Source organism: Meleagris gallopavo, chromosome 2 (assembly GCF_905368555.1).
Source record: "Meleagris gallopavo chromosome 2, MGAL_WU_HG_1.1, whole genome shotgun sequence".
Lineage (NCBI taxonomy): Eukaryota > Metazoa > Chordata > Aves > Galliformes > Phasianidae > Meleagris > Meleagris gallopavo.
The window spans coordinates 53675190-53693645 of NC_139405.1; the positions used below are offsets into that span (position 1 = coordinate 53675190).

At 39.3% G+C, this 18456-nt stretch overlaps 1 protein-coding gene across 6 annotated transcripts in view; it reads right to left on the reverse strand.

The window, feature by feature from the left end:
* The window catches only part of ARFGEF3 (ARFGEF family member 3), an 83648-nt gene that overhangs the window by 20995 nt on the left and 44197 nt on the right, over positions 1 to 18456 (reverse strand). For 4 of the 6 annotated variants that reach the window (XM_085217203.1, XM_085217202.1, XM_085217201.1 and 1 more), the window contains 13 exons: positions 17308 to 17632; positions 15872 to 15984; positions 14226 to 15136; positions 10836 to 10919; positions 9355 to 9521; positions 8285 to 8450; positions 6026 to 6133; positions 5521 to 5736; positions 5161 to 5271; positions 3746 to 3896; positions 2961 to 3275; positions 1798 to 1931; positions 405 to 550 (listed from right to left, as the gene is read on the reverse strand). In XM_085217203.1, the coding sequence (XP_085073329.1) occupies positions 405 to 550; positions 1798 to 1931; positions 2961 to 3275; positions 3746 to 3896; positions 5161 to 5271; positions 5521 to 5736; positions 6026 to 6133; positions 8285 to 8450; positions 9355 to 9521; positions 10836 to 10919; positions 14226 to 15136; positions 15872 to 15984; positions 17308 to 17632 (2947 nt within the window). The remainder of the gene's footprint in view (positions 1 to 404; positions 551 to 1797; positions 1932 to 2960; positions 3276 to 3745; positions 3897 to 5160; positions 5272 to 5520; positions 5737 to 6025; positions 6134 to 8284; positions 8451 to 9354; positions 9522 to 10835; positions 10920 to 14225; positions 15137 to 15871; positions 15985 to 17307; positions 17633 to 18456) is intronic. The other 2 variants (XM_085217199.1, XM_085217204.1) reach the window with 1 other exon arrangement.

Below are 18456 nucleotides of genomic sequence, written 5' to 3' on the forward strand. Positions count from 1 at the left end.
AATGGGAAAGTACTGCTATGGAATTGGGTGACTGAGACTATGAGCTGCTTGGGGTCTCACAGATGCCTAAAGATTTGATGAAAATTGAAGGAGCAGACAGCTAAAAATAAACTAAAGAATAAACCTCACAGAACAGATCTCATGTTAAGTACTACCTTTTGTTGCTACCAGGCGACCAATTTTCCCTTTTAAAAGTTTTTTATCAAATATGATGTATATACATAAAAGTGGCATTTGATCATGCTTATATTTGGCCATTTATGGAAGTTAAAAGTGAAGAGAACAGATCAAATAGGACATAATGTTAAGGGCTGTTACATATTTCAAGAAGACCATCAAGCCTTCTTCAGCTGTTTCAGCTTTGCCATCCCTCGCACACATTCCCATTTTCTCCCCAATCCTACCTCCACCAGGTGAGGTGCCACCAGGCTCCAGCAGCGCATGAGGTGGAGCAGTGGGCGGGATTTACTCCTCACAATTCTGAGCATGGCATCACCAAGTCGGAACAAGTGAAGTGCACTTCTCCTGTCCTGGGTGGATTTTACTTCTCCTATGGGGGAGTAAAACAAAATAGAAGCATAAACAAAAAGCTGCTCCTTCATCTCTGGATGTCTAAAGAGAAATGTAAATCAGGTTCGAAATTTATAATACTCAGCCAGAAAGAAATCAGTAAAACACAGCTTATACCTGGGTAGGTAAAAGAACAGGAGATAGACCCAAGCTTTATGAACAATGCAATAAAAACACTTCATTTTTCTTTGAATGAAGATTTTTTGGGAACATTTTTAAAACATAAGGACTAGGAAAATAATGCATTATAATTCAATTATGATATCCAGTATGGATAAGAGCAGACAAGTTAAGCAAGGAAGTAAACAATTGATACTGAGAGCCAAAATAGCAGTTGTAAAAACATTTGGTGACATCTACAGGAAAGAATATAGACTGCAGATTATTTTGCCTTGCTTTGTCTTTTGTACTTATTACTACACAATTGGTAAGAAGCAGAGAATTTGAGAAAAGGATCATGTGTTCTACAGCCACTAATACTTTTACTTCCTACTGAAAACAACTCATCTTCCTTTCCTCTTACAATATTTGAAAATACACTTCATTGTCTCATTAGAATATGCTATTTTAAAATATGATATGCCACTTTCAATGTAAAAATATATATCCAATTAATTGCCCTAACTTAATGTAAATATAATTATTACTAGCTACTGTTGACTTACTTCTACATATAATGCCATACCTTTTTTTATTAAAAAAAAAAAAAGTGATTGGAGACAAGGAGGAACCAAAAAAGAACTACTAATTTTTATACTGAGATAATGTTAAGTAGCACCTCAGGGAAAGGAGAAACCAATTAAGTTGGTTTTCATGTCTGCCACAGGACAGACGACTTTTTACAGGTTTTGTACTGTAAGGTATATGCTTCATTTCGCTGGGAAGAGTAAGCAGACAACTCCCACTGCTGAATTTTTCATTTTTCAATTGCATGCTTCATTTGTTATCACTCATTTTATGAACGCTTCTAAGCAAATGTCCTTCGAAATGTCTCACAGCAGGTTGTCTAAAAAAAGTTTTCCATCTTTTCTAAAGACTTTGCAGTACTCCTACAGAAAGATCTTATTAGAATAAATATTGTTTTCTTTATACCCTGAAATTTAAGTGGAAAAATTAAAATCTTAAGAATACAAAGCTAATCTTGCAAGCAGTACAGTTGTATGTACAAAGAAATCTGTGTGTTTGTTTTTTTTTTTTTTTCTTTTTTCTTTTTTTTTTTTCTTCTACCTGGCATTGCTAGGGAGTAATCAACTGTATCTGTGACAGAATGGAAAAGTTGGGCCTGAGAAGCCTTCTTGAGCTGGTAAAGGAAGCCTGCCAGTGCCATCAAATTTAACTTATCAGCAGCATCTTCAAAGAGCCTGCAAATAAAAGAATAGAAATCAACTGAAAAATTCATGATATGGAGACTTAAATGTGTTTGCAAGAGGAAAACCTTTACATGTACATAACTGCTGTGCGTTGCCTCTGGCAACACACACAGGAAGACCTTGATCCAGAAATATTATTAATTGGAGGGTGGTAGAGTGTTGTAGGACCAAACAGAACCCTTCCAAGATACAAATGCAGTACTGTAACAAAAAGGCACTTTTTCAAGGAATCACCAGTGCCCCTTAAGTGTATCTTAATCGCATAAACAGTTCATAAACAATAATTACAAAAACTAATATGCTCAGCTCTCCCAACTTACATCAGAGCTTCACTGATCATAGCAGTTTGCTCCATCTGAAAAGGCCCTTAACATGACAAAGAAATGAATTTAAGTCTTAGATCTAAAGCTGCTGTATCTGAATTGCTATGTAGGAATATAAACAAGAGCCGTTATTTTCAATTGTAATGAGCTCTTAAGATTTAAGAGATAAACCTGTACCCTTAAAATTTTGCACAGATTGGAGGCAAGTTTCTGCAGAATCACAAAAAAATTTCACATGGTACAGCCAGAAGTTAACACAATCATGATTCCCTGATTCTGCTTTTCATGAAAAACTTTCTGTTGTTCTGACAGTAGGAACTGCTTTCCAACTGACACTGGTCTTGTGACTCAGTCCCATCCTGTCAAGGCACGACACATATTTTTTTTGGTCTGCTTTAATGAGCAAACAAAATAGATTAATTTACATGCAAGCAATAAAACTACCACTCCTAGGATGCATCTGATTCACAGGTGGATTCAGACATACCCAGCCCAGCGCTTCCAAAAAGCAGGGCAAGTATAGCAAAGGTACAGAAAACCAAGTCTTTTAAGAGCTGCTGGCTGTGATATGTAGCTCCCTTGTGAAGCTCAACTGAAGCAAGTGGCTGCAATAGATGTAAAGATCAGGGCCCACTGCATCACAGAAAGGTCTATGTTGGTCTTGTTTTAGGAGCAGAGAATCTAGTGACACTTTTACCTGTCTGCTTGTGTGGAGAGTGTGAGAACAGCCTTAGCAGCACTGGTCCCACACAGCAGGCTGCCTCCACGGAAGTCGAAAGCTCTGCCTTTACTGCTCTCCTTGACAAGTTCCTGGATGGAAACTGGCTGAATGACAGGATTACTGCTGAGGGTGGTCTCCTGCTCAGGGGTCTGTTCTTGAGAAGCCTCTCCCAGCTCAGTGTCTGAGTGTGGGCCTCCAGGTGCCTGCTGTGACTGGGTGATGGTAAGGCAGGGCTGGGAGGTGCCATCACTGAAGTGGGTGTGCTCCAGAGTGCTGATGTACTCACACACCCTGAGAACAGAAGGAAAAGAAGGATTAATGCCAAGGAACAACAGCTCTTGTGTCCCTAAATCCAAGGGCTCACTGAAGAAATGCTTGAATCTCTACTTAAGTCAGAAGCATAGTGTAAGCAAAACTCTCAGACACATCACAGATAGTCTGTCATCTTACATCCCTTGGCCTCCCATGTCCTCATATAGCAAACAGTCTAGCTGAGGAACTTGAATGGCTATTTAGTTTTCAGGATCTGACAGAGTCTTCTGACAACACTGAATTTTCTAAGCATTGATTTTGTCTCCAAACAGATGTGGAAAGAAGTGATTTTTCTCTTACAGATATTTAATTCAGATAAATTACAGTTAATTCACTCTGTTATTGGCTATGGAGAAGACTCCCAGAGTATGTAAAGTCCTTTTTTTCAGACTGGTACTTCATGGCAAGATATTGTAAATTATGTTTCTTTTGGGAAAGCTGCTAAGTACCTGAACACATGAGGCCAGCAGTCTTGATTGTGGCTTCCCATCTCCAGGCCCACATTTAGGACTGCATCCATACACAAAACATGAGCAGTGTGTAGGCAGACACCCTGCACTTTTCCCATCTGCTCCAGTTTCTGCTCCACTTTCTGTTTCACTGCAGCACAAAAAACAAAAAGAACATTGCCATCTCCAGCTTTTAAACAAACATCTGCTTTTTCATATGGTGGTAATAAAGGTATACAGCCTGAAAACTACAAAAGAAGTTTGAATTTAGACAAAAAACAAACTACAGAATCTCATTTTTTCCACATAAACATAAGGCACTTTTAAAATGAAAATCCCTTTGGATTGATTTTATGAAAAATCAGTCTGAGATTGACACCCTCTAGCCTCAAATTCACGTCTTATTGCCCACAGAACATTGCCAGCTTGGTTTCTATTCTGTGCTGGCTGGATTTTTATTTATTTATTTTTTTTACTAAAATCTCTTTTCCAATAGAAAAAAGGGTTTACGGATTTCACATTATTTCCATATAAAAGTCCCAACAAAGAGCATTTGATAATGGATACTCTTGTAAAAGCAAAACTAATCCTATTCTGAACTACAAGCATTTGGATTTTCTTTTTCATGAAAATCTCCAAAAAGATTAGTTTTCATGCTGCTCTGAAACAAATTCTGAAACTTTCCAACTTCCATAAAACAGGTCTGTTGGCCTCTGGCCACTACTACTACCTCTTTTTTGCTTCTATGCAGCCTGGCCAACTCAATTCAGTTATATTGAGCGGAGTGGTTAAAAGATAGTTTACCCTCAGACCTCATGTTTGTTTTCTCTACTGAGACACTGAAATAAGTGCCAAGTTAGATCATCAGTGCAACTGTATACTTTGTTATGGGTTTCTTGCCATTAGAAATCAGATGTTACCTGATCTCCAACCAGCCAAAGACCCTATTGACTTTCACCGCGTGAGGAACTTCTGCACAGGGGTGCAAAACATTTTAGCTGCTATACCTTTTCTTTAATTACCATTCCAACTTCCTTTAACATGATTCAAAACAAGTCAGGTTCAGTTTATGTTCTCACACAACACAGCAATAAAATACTGTTTTTCCGATGCCCTCTCATTGTAAAAGTGTCACAAAACTTGGGAAGTGCACATTAAAAAAAAACCAAAAAGCAGTTAACCTTACTTGCTGCTTAGCTGATTTCAGTTCCATATAAATTACAATTAACGTGACATATTAAGAACCTACAACAGCAAGACATTTATTGAAACCTCTAGACTTACTTCCCGTATGTCTATAAAAAAAATAATGGTGACATCCCTCTCTGTCGTTCTTTTGTGTATAGCAAAGTACCTGCCAGCTGCATCTCTGCAAACAATATGAGATAAGGTAGATCATTTAATCACATTGTTACCTTGAGCTATAGCATCACTGGGCTCTTGGATTTCTTTTTCCTCTTTCTCTTCTTGGACACAGGATGCAGCAGCCATTTGGGCAAGAGCAGATGCACAGTTAGCAGCAACTCCTGTAAACAGCAGAATGTTTAACTAGCTTTTCCTCTTAACCCCAAACAATCTGAATGACAGGTTGAGTCAAGTCAAAATGGATGCATGTCTATGTTGTAGGTAAGATGGGTTCTATGGGAAGTTCTACAAGTTCCTTGATCATCCCAGACTAGAAAAGAATACTGCTTTCTCTTCCAAATTCATGTAGAATAATAGAGTTATCGTCCTATTTTGTGAGTGTGCCACGACAACATAAAACACAGCAGTACCTAGGGCACAGCTCAGGCGGGCTGCCCTCCTCAGTCCATCCAGGCTCAAACATATGGAGTCCTTCTCCTTTTGGTTCTGTTCTTTGGCTCCTTCTGCTCCCAAGATGAATGCCAGCCCCTTGGAGCTGCCTGCCATGCGACCAGTCAGCGGTGTGGACAAAGTGTCAATCAAGTTCTTCCAACAGCCAATTAAGAGGTATCGGGCAAAAGCAACTCCTGGAGTGAGAAATACGTTACTATCACTGCTGGAAAATGACATAACAGCATCTCTATTATCAACAGTTAAAAAATGCAAAAAAAGAAGTCATAAATGTCCCCTGCATACTGGACTTCACGGTGTAATAAAGGTATACAGCCTGAAAGCTACAAAAGAAGTTCATATGCAGGATACACTGATACACTTCCTTCAAATCTTAAACTGCTGTTCTTAAACCCAAGTGTGTTCATGGTATAGAACAATTCACCATTGGTAGATACACTTGTGCTTACAATATATTCTCAATACCTGCAACAACAGAATCATCTGTCTTCTGATTCTGGGAAAGAGGAGATTGAGCTGAAGCAGATGCCATCAACTGGCCACCAACCGTACTGCTTCCCAAGCCATCGATGTCTGACAGAATATTAAAGAAAACAACAGATTACTTACTACTCAACAAACAGATGGCAAAAAAAAAAAAAGTCTCTCTTACTGGCTCCATGTTCAAGCAGGTTTTAGTCCCTGATTTCTCACGTATGCTTTTTAGATTCTCTTTTCTGGCAGCCTGGTGAAGCCTTGGTATAAACATAAGCTGTGGCACTTTATATGCTTTGTCTGGTATCACCAGCTTTTTCCTCATAGAGCGGAAATACCCCTACTCCCAAGAGCTCCCTGAAATTACACAGTCAGTGGAAATTCTGGTAAAGATTACATGGTATTTCTTATAGTTTTGGACCTCCTGCACACTTATGCACAATCTCTGCATTTCTGAGTATCTCCTTTCAATCTTGCTAAATCTTGTAACGGGGTGTTCCCATATCTCACAGTCCCCCTGACACACTGGGATTCTGTTTTCTAAATGGAATTGTTAGTGGGTTAGACCCACATGTTCAATGTCAACATTTACTCCAACAGAAGACTAGTTTGCAACATAGAGTTTAATATTAAGGACACTGGCCTGACTTGCTTCCTAGAAGCCCGGCTGTCTCTTTTTCACATGGCTATTATTTTTCCAAAAGTGTTTATTTCAGCTTCCCAACTGATCACTCATCATACAATATTAAAAGGAAACGCTGGTCTCAACACAGTCAGCAAAAACCTCAGAACACTGCTCTCTGATTACTAACTAATGGCTCAGCTGAAGCAGTGTTCTCCATACGTACACTGTTCTAATTACTTCTTTGCAATCATATAGTACGTACATTCAGAAAGACAGTGTATTTTATACCACCATAGTATCATAGGCATCCTGTTGTCTTTCAGCAGATCATATAAGATATTTTTTTTTCTCTCAAATGAAGCTAAGGATTGTTTTTCAGTACTTGTTAGAGATGCTCTGGGTTTTCAGCTTCTCACTACTGCCATTTGGCATATCCCTAGCATAGGGCAAATCTGAACCAAAGGGGGAAAAATCTGTGGAAAGCTTCCAGGACCAGAATCCACTATTTATATTTGTTTGTACCAAAGGCATATGGAAATGGCTTTGCTATGACATCAAGAAAACAGCAGTCTTACTACTCATCATTAAGAGGTACCAAACCTGCTGTAACTGAAGTTGAGAGGATTAAAATATGCTCTGGTTCAGTACACAAATCTACCCTTCCCATTCCCACCACACTGTCAGGAGTCAAACATTCTTCTATATTCATTTGGCCAGAATATGCAAAACTCTCCTTTATGCATACACTTAAATGTATCCTTGGACAGATTTTTAAAATTTCAACTTTATGAAGCACAGTGGTACTGCTAAAGTCATCCTATGGAAACAGAAAGCTGCAGATCACATTTTCATGTTGTATAAACTGAAGTAGTTCAGAGAAGTTCAGTGAGTGACCTAGCTTATAACTGAATGGAGAGCCTAGCAGCTGTGCGATTCAGGTATATTCATTATATACATCAGGGTCCAGATTACAAGTCATTTAAACAAACATAATATATTTTCTAAAGGTAACCAAAATTCACATGATTTTACACATGCCTAAATAATAGGCATATCAGTAGGATACTGAGTCCAGTAGCATTTAAAGAAGTGTATTTCTTCCTTACAACTCCTGAAGTCTATCAGTACCTCCTGAAGCAAAAGGCAGCCACCATTCAGAGAAAATAAGTGCTTTTTTTTTTTTTTTTTTTTTTTTTTAATTCCATATCCTCATCATTTATCCTAATTAGCAAGCATTTCTCTGGAGGCAATAAGGAGGAGTCTCTGTTCCTCTGGATCCTGATAACTGTAACTTTGGGACACTGCCACCACACAGATGATAATCCACAAGTTGAGCAAACAAGTCATTCCAGTCTATTTAGCTTTGGGTCACACTGACCAGAGAGAGTCAAGACTACTACTAAGTTTCAGTGGATTTGTTTGTTTTTAAACCCAGGCTTTAAAGTTTCCTGTCTGACCCAGAACAAGCACTTAGGTATCTGCCACCACTGAGTGGTGCACATTAGTGAAACACCACTCATTGCCTGATTACACAGTTTGGTATGTAATGGACCAAAGCAGTGTTATTGTAGCTTGTTTTAGACACAATTGGAAGTTAGTTCCTGCCATCATAACATTGTACTAACCAGTCAGCATGGTAATAAGTGGAAGGCTGTGTTCTTCAGGGCTCCCCCAGTATCCAGCTTCCCCTAGCATGTTCCTTTCTAGTACCTGGTGGTACAGTTCTTCAACCCAGGCTTGGGAAAATATCATCAACACTCCACTGGACTGTACCTGTTTCATGAACTCTTTCTGCAGGCAACCACAAAAGCCAGAAGTAAAACAACAGTAAGTTCTACAGCATGAGTTTCTAGCACTAGATCCATTCCTGAGCATAAGGTGATGCAGAAGTACAAATGAAGTTATAAAAAACTAAGAACTAACAGAGAATCATAGCGTGTCTCTATGGTGAAAGTGACATGAACATAATTCTCGATAGAGAATTACATAAATGATGTGCTTTCCCTTCTCTTACTGTAAATCATGCAAGATACAAATAATAATGACTGTTCTCATAAAGCAACAAAGGCACAAGTTGATCTTTTACCATTTCCACAGGGTGGGGATAGAATCTCAACTCCATTAAAAACAAATTTGGGGCACCTAATGCTGCTTGTCCAGCAGTCAGGCCTATTGCATTGAACAGTTGTCACAGACAAACTGGGGTCCAATTAGATACATCTGAACTATTTTCAGTAATAGTATTACTGAATTAGGTATTAAAACCTAATTATCTTTCACTCAGACAACTGATTCCTTCATCTGTATAAATGCAAAGCTGGTATTAAGCAAGACATTTGTTAATATGCTCAGAAGTATCTGCAAGATGAAGGCACACACCTTTATAGTAGGGACTAAAAATAATATAACACATTGGTAGTGAAGATTTGTTACAAAGATGCAGCATCCATCAAAATGACTGCTTCTTTAATGATAATCAGTAGGCAGCATTCATTCCTCCGTGAATTACAGAGAAGCTGTGTAATTCAGATGCATGATGTTTATCATGCAAAATTTATAAGTAGCTTGCTTCATTTGCAATTATTATTTCTCCACTCAGCAAGTATCACGAAGGACACTTACATGCGGGCTGCTTTATGTGAAAGGAAATGAAACAATCTCTTTTCAAGTATTTTCTCTGTATTCACCAACTCACCAGCAACACAGGAGCTTGGGGAGGCTTCTTCCTGTAGTAATCTGAGTTGGCCAATTTTAGGTTCAGCAGCAGAGTATAATGAGAGACCATGTAGAGACTGTCTGCATTCATCAGAGTTTGGAAGCTGAAATTTGGGTTTCCTTCAAATCCTGGTGAGTGCATCATACCTAACAAAAACACCATGTGAGCTCTCACATTTTACACAGATTTTGCCTGGAAAAAAAGATCAGAAACTAACCCTAGCATTCCAGCAGCAACAGATTGCTAGAATAGTTAATGAATCATCAGCAGAAGTTGCTCTATTTAATGTACTAGAGTAGGGAGTAGAGAACTAAACAGTCCATCCATAATGCAGTGCTGCAGCACACAGAATAGTCCAGTCACAGTCCAGCAAAGAAATACGCTTAATTTGAAGCGCATAAGGAGCACCAGTATTCATTAGGATGTCTGCCAGGTACAAAGCAAAGGGCAGGATACATCTACAGTGGTAACCACAAAGGTGAGGTGGGCAGGGACAGAGGCAAAGCCTGTGTTCTTACAGGAAATTGAGCATACTTGGCACAAATGGTGCTAATGAGGGACACAGACCTTTTAACATCCCAGTAAACTTGTTCCAGCTAAATGAGTTGCTGGATGGGGACTGGAGTGCCCAGCACCTTGCAGGGTCAGGCTGTAATCAAAGAATGGCCTAGGTTGGAAGGGACCTTAAAGTCTATCCAGTTCCAAACCCCCTGCCATATGCACGGTTGCCACCCACTAGATCAGGCTGTCAAGGCATTCTTTCCACGACCTGGAGGTGTGTGTACAAATATTTGGAGTCAAACAGGCTAGGACTTCATTACAACTCCAAGCCCTGTTTAGTTCATACAACACCTGATTTTTAGACAGCTGAGTACTTGCCAGTCCTGTAAGCCATTATCTGTAAGCACTCAGTACTCCTGAAAACACTATCTGTATGAAGCTGTACCACTGGGCATGACTATAGGGTGTAATCTCTTCTTCCTAGGTAGGATGGGCAGTACATACATTTTCCTCTGAGTTAGCTGGCCTACTGGTAGAAAATAACAAATCAAGTATGAGCAATACTTAATCAAATTCCTCTGAGCTATCGTCTGAGCCATGAAAAATCCAGAATGTTTGACTCCCCTCCCACCATGAACCACAATATTTCATGGTTTTCACATCAACTGTGAAATCCATTCATATGACATTGATTAGGGGAAATTAAGGAGTAAGTTTTCTCCTAGAGGAACACTTGTAACAAAACAAAAGAGCTTCCAAGGTTTGTTACATGAAGAAGCACAGCTGCGTCGCTTAGTTAACTGCTGAAGTGGTTGACTGTGAACATATTCCTCCCGCCACAAATCTCATGCCTGTTCTTAGACAAAATACAACAAATCATCAACATTAAAAAATAAAAAATAATAATAATTAAAAAAAAAAAATCCACACACAGAAAAAAAAGCAAATGTTTTTCTTGCCTCGTGAGGGTTTGAAAGTTCTGTGCTGCTGCCTTCTCGGACTTTCCACTGACGTCACTTTGGGGGCGTGGATAAGGTGAATAACTGTTTGAGGGTGGATTTAGAGAGAGAATAACTGTTCCAGGGTGGGTCTAAAAAATGAACAACTCTTTCAAGGGAGCAACCTTTGTGGAAGAGGGGTGATAGGGCTGGCCACACATTATACCAACACGGATTTCCACGTGTTTGTGGTAGGTTTCCTGTGGTGAATGTTAACAAAGAATCTTTAGCTTGTCCCAAAATCATAACCCTGTGCTTAGCAGTAGGCCTGTATGTAGCTCCAATGACTCCATCACTAAAGCTAAAGATGGATCTTCACACTTTGCTGAGTGCTGAATCTTGATGTAGTTAGTACATACTAATTTAATGTGTGGTATCTTAAATAAGTACTTGTGGACCTAGAATAAGCTAGAGTAATATCAACTCAATGTAAAGTGTTACGTAAATGAAAACGTGGGCTGAACTGCTTATAAAAGCACACTTGTGTATAGCTGCACATAAAAGAGGCTAATAACAAATAGGGCATGTATGTGAGTGTTTGGAAAAAATCTGATCCCTAACTCCTTCTAAAATATCAGAAAACATCTAACTACATTTGACAGAAGCTCATCCTCTCAAAAAGAGAGGATGAACTGATAGATAAACAACTTGCACTGATGCTTAACAAAGCAAAAACCTTGCCACTAAAAGCTGTGCAATCAAAATCTGGTGCTAAAATGCTTGCTATGATTATTAACACAATGGCACACAATTATTAGAATTAATTCCTTGAAACAGTAATTCATGAGAATAGTGATGTCTGAATTAAGATAATATTGATCATTAATTTTACTTATAAAAATTTGCCAGCCATAGCAAACAGCAAGCTTAGTACATTGCCCTAAAAGAAACAGTTCGTTTAAATTGGCAAGGTCAAAGAGAGCCCACATAAAATACAATGTTTTATTCAAGCCAAGACAATATTGACCATTTCTAGACAATTTAGTATTTTTTAGATAGACATCACACTCCAATGTCACTAGGATCTTTTTAGCATTGATTTTATCTAGCAACAAGCAAGGGAAATCCTTCTGAAGGAACATTATAACCAGCTTTTAACCAACTGACTTTCAAATCTTACTTTCCTTTAAATTCTGCCTAGCTTTCTTTGCCAATTCCATGCTTAAATTCCTGTGTTAACACCTCAAATTCCTACGTCCTTTCATTGTTTTCAGTCCTACAAAAACAAAACAATGTTACAATGATATTTAAGGATCTAGCTGGTAGGAAAGGCTGCTAAACTCTATACTAACATATTTCACTGCTCCCTAGTGTAAGAAAAATTAATGAATGAACCAAAGCACGTAAATAAAGACTCAGAAACAAAAATACTATTTCTGCATGGGTTGATCTCAGAACTGCATCTGTCTCTTCTTCTCAACTTGAATCTTAACTGATATTCAAATTTCCTAATGTAGTCCTCAGGAATTATACATGTACAGATGCTATACATCCAAGAAGTCATATCAGTTCCTTTAACTTCATCACCTACTCTGTGCCTTGAATTTCTGGTGCTAATGAAGGAGTTCTGAAATAATAATTTAATATTCCCTTCAGAGGCAGAATTGGTGTGTCAGAAGCTCTCCAGGAGAGAGTTCCTACCCATGGACACATTTTAAATAGGCCTTCAGGGTCATGCCTCTCATCTACACGTGTCCTCACCTCAGAAATACTGATGGACTTTTGTTTAAGATCAGAGGTACACATTAAAGGACTGTTTCAGTTGGACTGAGCCCTGTTCCAGATTTCCTACTGAGACATGAACTGCACAGGCCTTGTGTACAAAAGTAAGGGAAATGCCCTATGAAATCACTAAAATACCTCACATCACGAGGCTAGCTTTCTTAGAAATGCGAAGGGTCTTCCTCAACTCAACAGTCTGAGTCTAAGACGGGCTATCTTTCTAAGAGTAATGTGCAGACCAGAAAATATAGACTTAATGCAAAAATGGACTATTATCCTTCTATCTTTTTCACTGTTTTAGTCATACTGAATGACAACAAAAGTCATATTTAACTTTAAAATCTGGAATTTGGCTAGGTATACCTCTTCCAACACTTCAGAACCTTCTACAGGGATCTGATAGACAAAAGGTTAGGAGAAAGACGTTGTATGCTCATCTACATATGACCTAACAAGGCACAGAGGAGTTAGAATTCTAACCCTGGACTTATGCTACAATTTCATTATCTTACAGGAAAATGAATTCTTTGTGACAGGAAGAATGCTTTAAAGCACCTCGATTCAGAATAAAATCAATGTCCTTTTAAAGACAACTCCTTTTTTAGGAATGTCTTATTACTATCTTCCTGAATCAGGCTTATTTGGGCAGCATTTAAACAGAAAATCAGGAATATCAGCTTATTTGTGTGGTGTTAACACATTCACCCAGCTTCATATAAAAATTCTGCCGTAGGACAGCAGAGGCATCCCTTCTTACTCTGTATGAGTAATGTGTTTGAGAGCACAAGTGAATGAAGCAATGCTTAGAAGAGAAGTGATGGAAAAGGCAATTGTGGTGAATTAAATTTAAGAAACAGAGAAATATATTTTCATGAACATTTCCACCTCTGCTACTGCCAGGAGAAAGAAACCTCTCTAACAATATGTGCATATGTTAGTTATACTATCAACAGGACAAACTTGCCTTTGCATAGTCTTTTTTTTGTTTGATTAACCAAGTCTAAATCCCAAATCTAACCCTGAGAGAAGAGTAAGCATTCTACCTCTTACAAGGTAAGATCTTTTAACTATTTTTCAGTTGGTCTGAACTTGAGCTTTCAATTTCCTGTCATGATAAATTGCAATATATAAAAAAAAGAGTGAGAAAGAGGAGTTGATCCTCTTTTCTTATCTTTTCAATAGCTTACTGTAGTGAGATTTCTATTATCTTCTCTGCAAGGCTTGGCATTATTAATAGTACTGAGGTAATATATTAAGCTACTTGAATCCCTTTCAAAACAGGTGACAGTTCTCCCCACATCCCCAGTTTTCTGCTAATGGGCAGCCTTTCCTTAACATCAGCACATGCAAATTTTCTCAACAGATCTTCACAGGCCTTTGAAGAGGTATCGTACTACAGAAAATTTGATCTTACTATTGATTGAGGACATAATCCAGAGTCTGTTAAGTGCTCATGGATTAACCTGCATATTCAGTTTGCCCCACTCTAAAGGAAACATGCTGCTGCAGAGGAATGTGCTTTGTAGAGCACAAACCTTCTTATTCTGGACACATTCTCTGAAGATGAGCTCCTACAAGAGAATCTTACAGCGTGCATGTTGGTTGGACAGTAAATATTTGCTTGCAAACCTGAGCAAAAAGCTGAAGAGAAGTTCTGTAGTGCTGCATCCACCTCCTCTATGCTGGGGAGAGCTATGAGCCGAGGAAGAAGAGCTTCAAGAGATTGGATGAAGAGCTGTGCGCTGTGCTGGTCTGCTTCCTGGTTTTTCAGCAACTTTAGAGAGAGAGCAGCAGTACGTAAGGACCTGGTACCTGGACAGTCTCGTGGTGTCTGCTCCTCATCAGCCAGGGAGCAATTGTCAGAGCCTATGTCCGAAACATCTGACCGGCCAGAGTCCTTCTCTGCTGCCATGGAATACTGGTCACATGAATCAAACTCAGTCCTAGAAAGATCCTGGTCATCTACACTGAAGTTACTTTCACTGTACCTGGATCCATAAGACCGGGTCTTGCAGTCAACTGATAAGAAGTTAGTTATATCTGGATAGACTATGTTGTGGCTTCTCTGAACAACATCTGGCTGGTCAATGGTTTCTGACTCTGGTTCTCTATAATGAATCTCTTTGCTTTCATGTCCAGCTGGAGATGGCAGTGAGTTTTTTTGACTTTCCAGATTATCCTCTGGAGTTGTCTGTCCCATATCTCCTTCCAAAGTGGTCTGACCAGTGTCTGTGGTAACACTAATGCTAATATCAGGACTTTTCTCATTTCCTGATTCCCAAGCAGGATTTTCTGAGGAAAGAATGCGCCTCTGCCACCTAAAGTCAGCATCATTGATCTCCATGGAGTCCCTGCTTGTCTCAGTCCCATCCTTCAATTCTTCCAGGCGCCGGAGGAGCAGATGGACCTGTTCCTCACTAAGACCCCTGCCATGGCTTAGCTCATCCAGTGCTCCCAGCAGGGCAAATACGCAGGACACTGAAGCATAACATGCTTCAATACCACCCTTGATGCACGCTTCTGTCATCCCATCCATGATACTACAATTAAAACAGAGTTTATCTAAGTAATGCAGCATATATAGCGAGCCTGTCATTATCATCCAACACTACCCTTCCAGAACTAGGAAAAACGGAAGTGAAATTGTCCTGTAATACTACTTCTGGAAAAAGACAACTAGAATTACAGCAAGTAATTACATCTCCCGTGTGGACATGGCCAATCTGTAAAGGGAGTGCCAACCAAGGAAATAGTTACTGTGCATTTTTACTAGCATGCACAGTGCATTTTCCCTTACAGACAAGCTGTACTGAAAAACGAAACAAACAAACAATGCTCCCTCCCCCAACTGAAGTTAACTTATGTGTCCTGAAAATAATCAGCAAGATATGCTCTTTATGAGAATGAAGAATGCTTTGTGCTCAATCTGACAATGTTTCAATTCTGGATTACCTCCTTTGACTTCATCTTGGAAATGTACTTCCAAATAAGCACAATCACTTCACTGCAATGTTATGACCCATACCTAAGAATTTCCAGCTGTAAAACAATTTATATGGGTATTTTTGTAAACTCCTCAAAGGCGGTTACTTTTACAAACAAGCCCAGACTTACTAAAAATCAGTAAAAACTTTTACCCATCATATTGTTTCACAGCTTATTTCACTTGGGAGATACCCTGACTTGCTCATACATGGGTATGCTTCTGAAGGTGCAAGTATTTAAGTGTCTTGTGCACACAGGTTAAAGAGGATAAAGGAGGAAACAAAGCATACAGCTTGAGAAGATCCAGATGGGACTTCCTTTTAGAAATAGATCTCTTCCTGGATTCTGACTCAGAAGAGCAGGGCCCTGCCAAATCACAAAGCCTCCGAGGACTGCCAAGTATCTGAAAGGAAAGGAAACATAAGTTACTAGAGGGTAATTTAAGTGTTATTTAAATACCATAAATGAGTCATAGTTTGGTCAAATGCTAGAACCTGAAGCCTAGCTGTACTGCAAATTCTCTCAGCAAACTATAACAGCACACTAAAGTTCTATTTATTAAAGCTATCTTTCCTCTTTTTAAAAGGAGAAATGCTTATAGAGAAAAATGACATATACAACACGCATCACATACAGGTTGTTCTCTAGTGCTTTACATTACTGACTGAACATATTTCCAACTGAACTGCAACCAAGACAATCTCAAATGCCTAAATATACAAGTATATTGTATTATATTATATACTGAAGGAAGTTCTGCTCTTCAGTCACCCACTACAAAAAGGTAGTTATGGAAAAAACACACAAAGTGATTCGTTCTGTGAAGTGATTCAGGGAGAAAATGTACGTATTAATGAGCAGAAAGAGGTAACAGAGAGATCCTGAAGGTAGAAATATTGAACTAATATTTTCCTAAAATATCTTAAAAATGAAATGCAGATTGTCATCTTGCTATTGTTTAAAATTATAGGAAGGTAAGTGCCAGAATGACTGGGCGTTCTGACAGCAACCCTGTGGGTGGTTGTATGGTGTTAGGAGGGATCTTCAGACAGCCTCTCTACACGCAAGCTAGAACAAAAATCCTCTAAAGAAACCATTGTTCAAACAAATTATGGATGCTGCTTTGCAGTCCACAATATGAGAAGAATCCAGTCGATGTAAATGTGCTGTTCGAAGAAGTCTCACAAGCACTCTCACAGGTACAGAGTGACAGGCCATAAAGGACTGGCCTTGACAGCATCTTGTGACACTGGAAGCTTCCTTTTGGCTACTCTAATACAGCTCAAGGAAACAACATTTCAAAAATCTGGCATATATTCAAAGCATACATTTGCCTTAACGTCAGGAACACTGCAGTGTGAGGATGAATGTCTTCTAGCAAGAGCAGAGAGTGGGGAAAGATGCCAAAGGAGCTGAGAACAGAATCACTACACTGCATCCTATCCAAAAGAGCAGTCATGACTCAGTGATAATACCCACTCCCAGCATGAACACAGAGTTGCCATAGCAGCTTGCATTATGGAGACAAATATAACTATTACAATTTTGTAAAACTAAAAATATTTATCAGAGTAGCTTTGATGTAAAAACTGTACGAAAGGGGCAACTACAGCACCACTAGTGCTAAAGTATGGAACGGACAAGTATGCACATCTCAGCAATATTTACTGTGAAATTAACATTTTGCTTTATTTGCATGGATTTGTACCTGGACTTTATATCTTACCTCTTTCATAATTTTGATGGCTTCTACTCGGTGCTGAGGTGGTGGGTAGAGCAATATCCGGTGATAGAGAGATTGCAGCACAGGCTTCATTGATTCCACTGTCCCCACCAGTCGAACCAGTTCTGCAGCAATGTAGTATATGGTCCGTGCAACAGGCCCACTAAGGGCAGGCGCTGTGGATGAACAGCCTGAACCCCGGCCATGATCAGAGACCCCTGAGGAAGGTGAATCAGCTTCTAGACAGATGCTGCTGTGGGCAGAGGTGATAGTTTTGTCATGGATTGGATTTCCCAGGATTACTACTAGGGCTGGACACAGTTGCTTCCTGAGAAAAAGAGAAAAAGCAGCAGATGGTAACCAGAAAAATCTCACAGGAACAGAATGAAAATAGCCCATAGCACATACTCTTGTTTTAATAATCAGTGAACAGCAGTGGTTAGATTGAATAACAAACTGCACGAGGCTCTCTTAAACTTCCAGGCACCAGCATACTGGCACATACACAAATACTTCTGGGTGTTTAATAAAGATGATACTAATTTTGCAAGTTGCAATATTACTGCACCATGCTGTGTCTTCACAGAATAGCATACCTCCCTCTTTAATTAGCTACAACATACCTCAAGGTAGGAAGACCAGGTTTCTGCTGGCAAGTGTTTCTTCTGTCCAACTTGGGAACCTAAAAAAAACCTGACCAAATGGAAAACAATCTCTGCTAACCGCATGGCTTGATGTTCCATCGCTACTCTGAACATGCATGTATGTCACTAAGCATCCCTAGCTGTGGGCTTTTGAGAATGCAATTAAAGTCCTCTACAGTAACTCCAAGTATGCAGTGTAAATTCTCACATGCCAGTAAACACACCATCCTTCCTTAAACTGTCTTTCAAATGATTCCACATCAGCCAATCCCTTCTCTTCCTCTTCATCCTCCTCATGAAGAGGAGGAATCAGAGTCAAAACCAATTCTGCCCTCTGTTCATTTAGCTGTTACGTCAGCCTTGTCTTCAGACACTTGCCATTTTACTCTAGCTTGCAATATCATAACTTATAAAACTTAAATGCAGAGAAAGCAATCCCAAACCCAATTTTCAACCATGTGCCTCAGAGGCTCAGCTGGCATTTAGTGCAAACACCCAGTGACAAGTA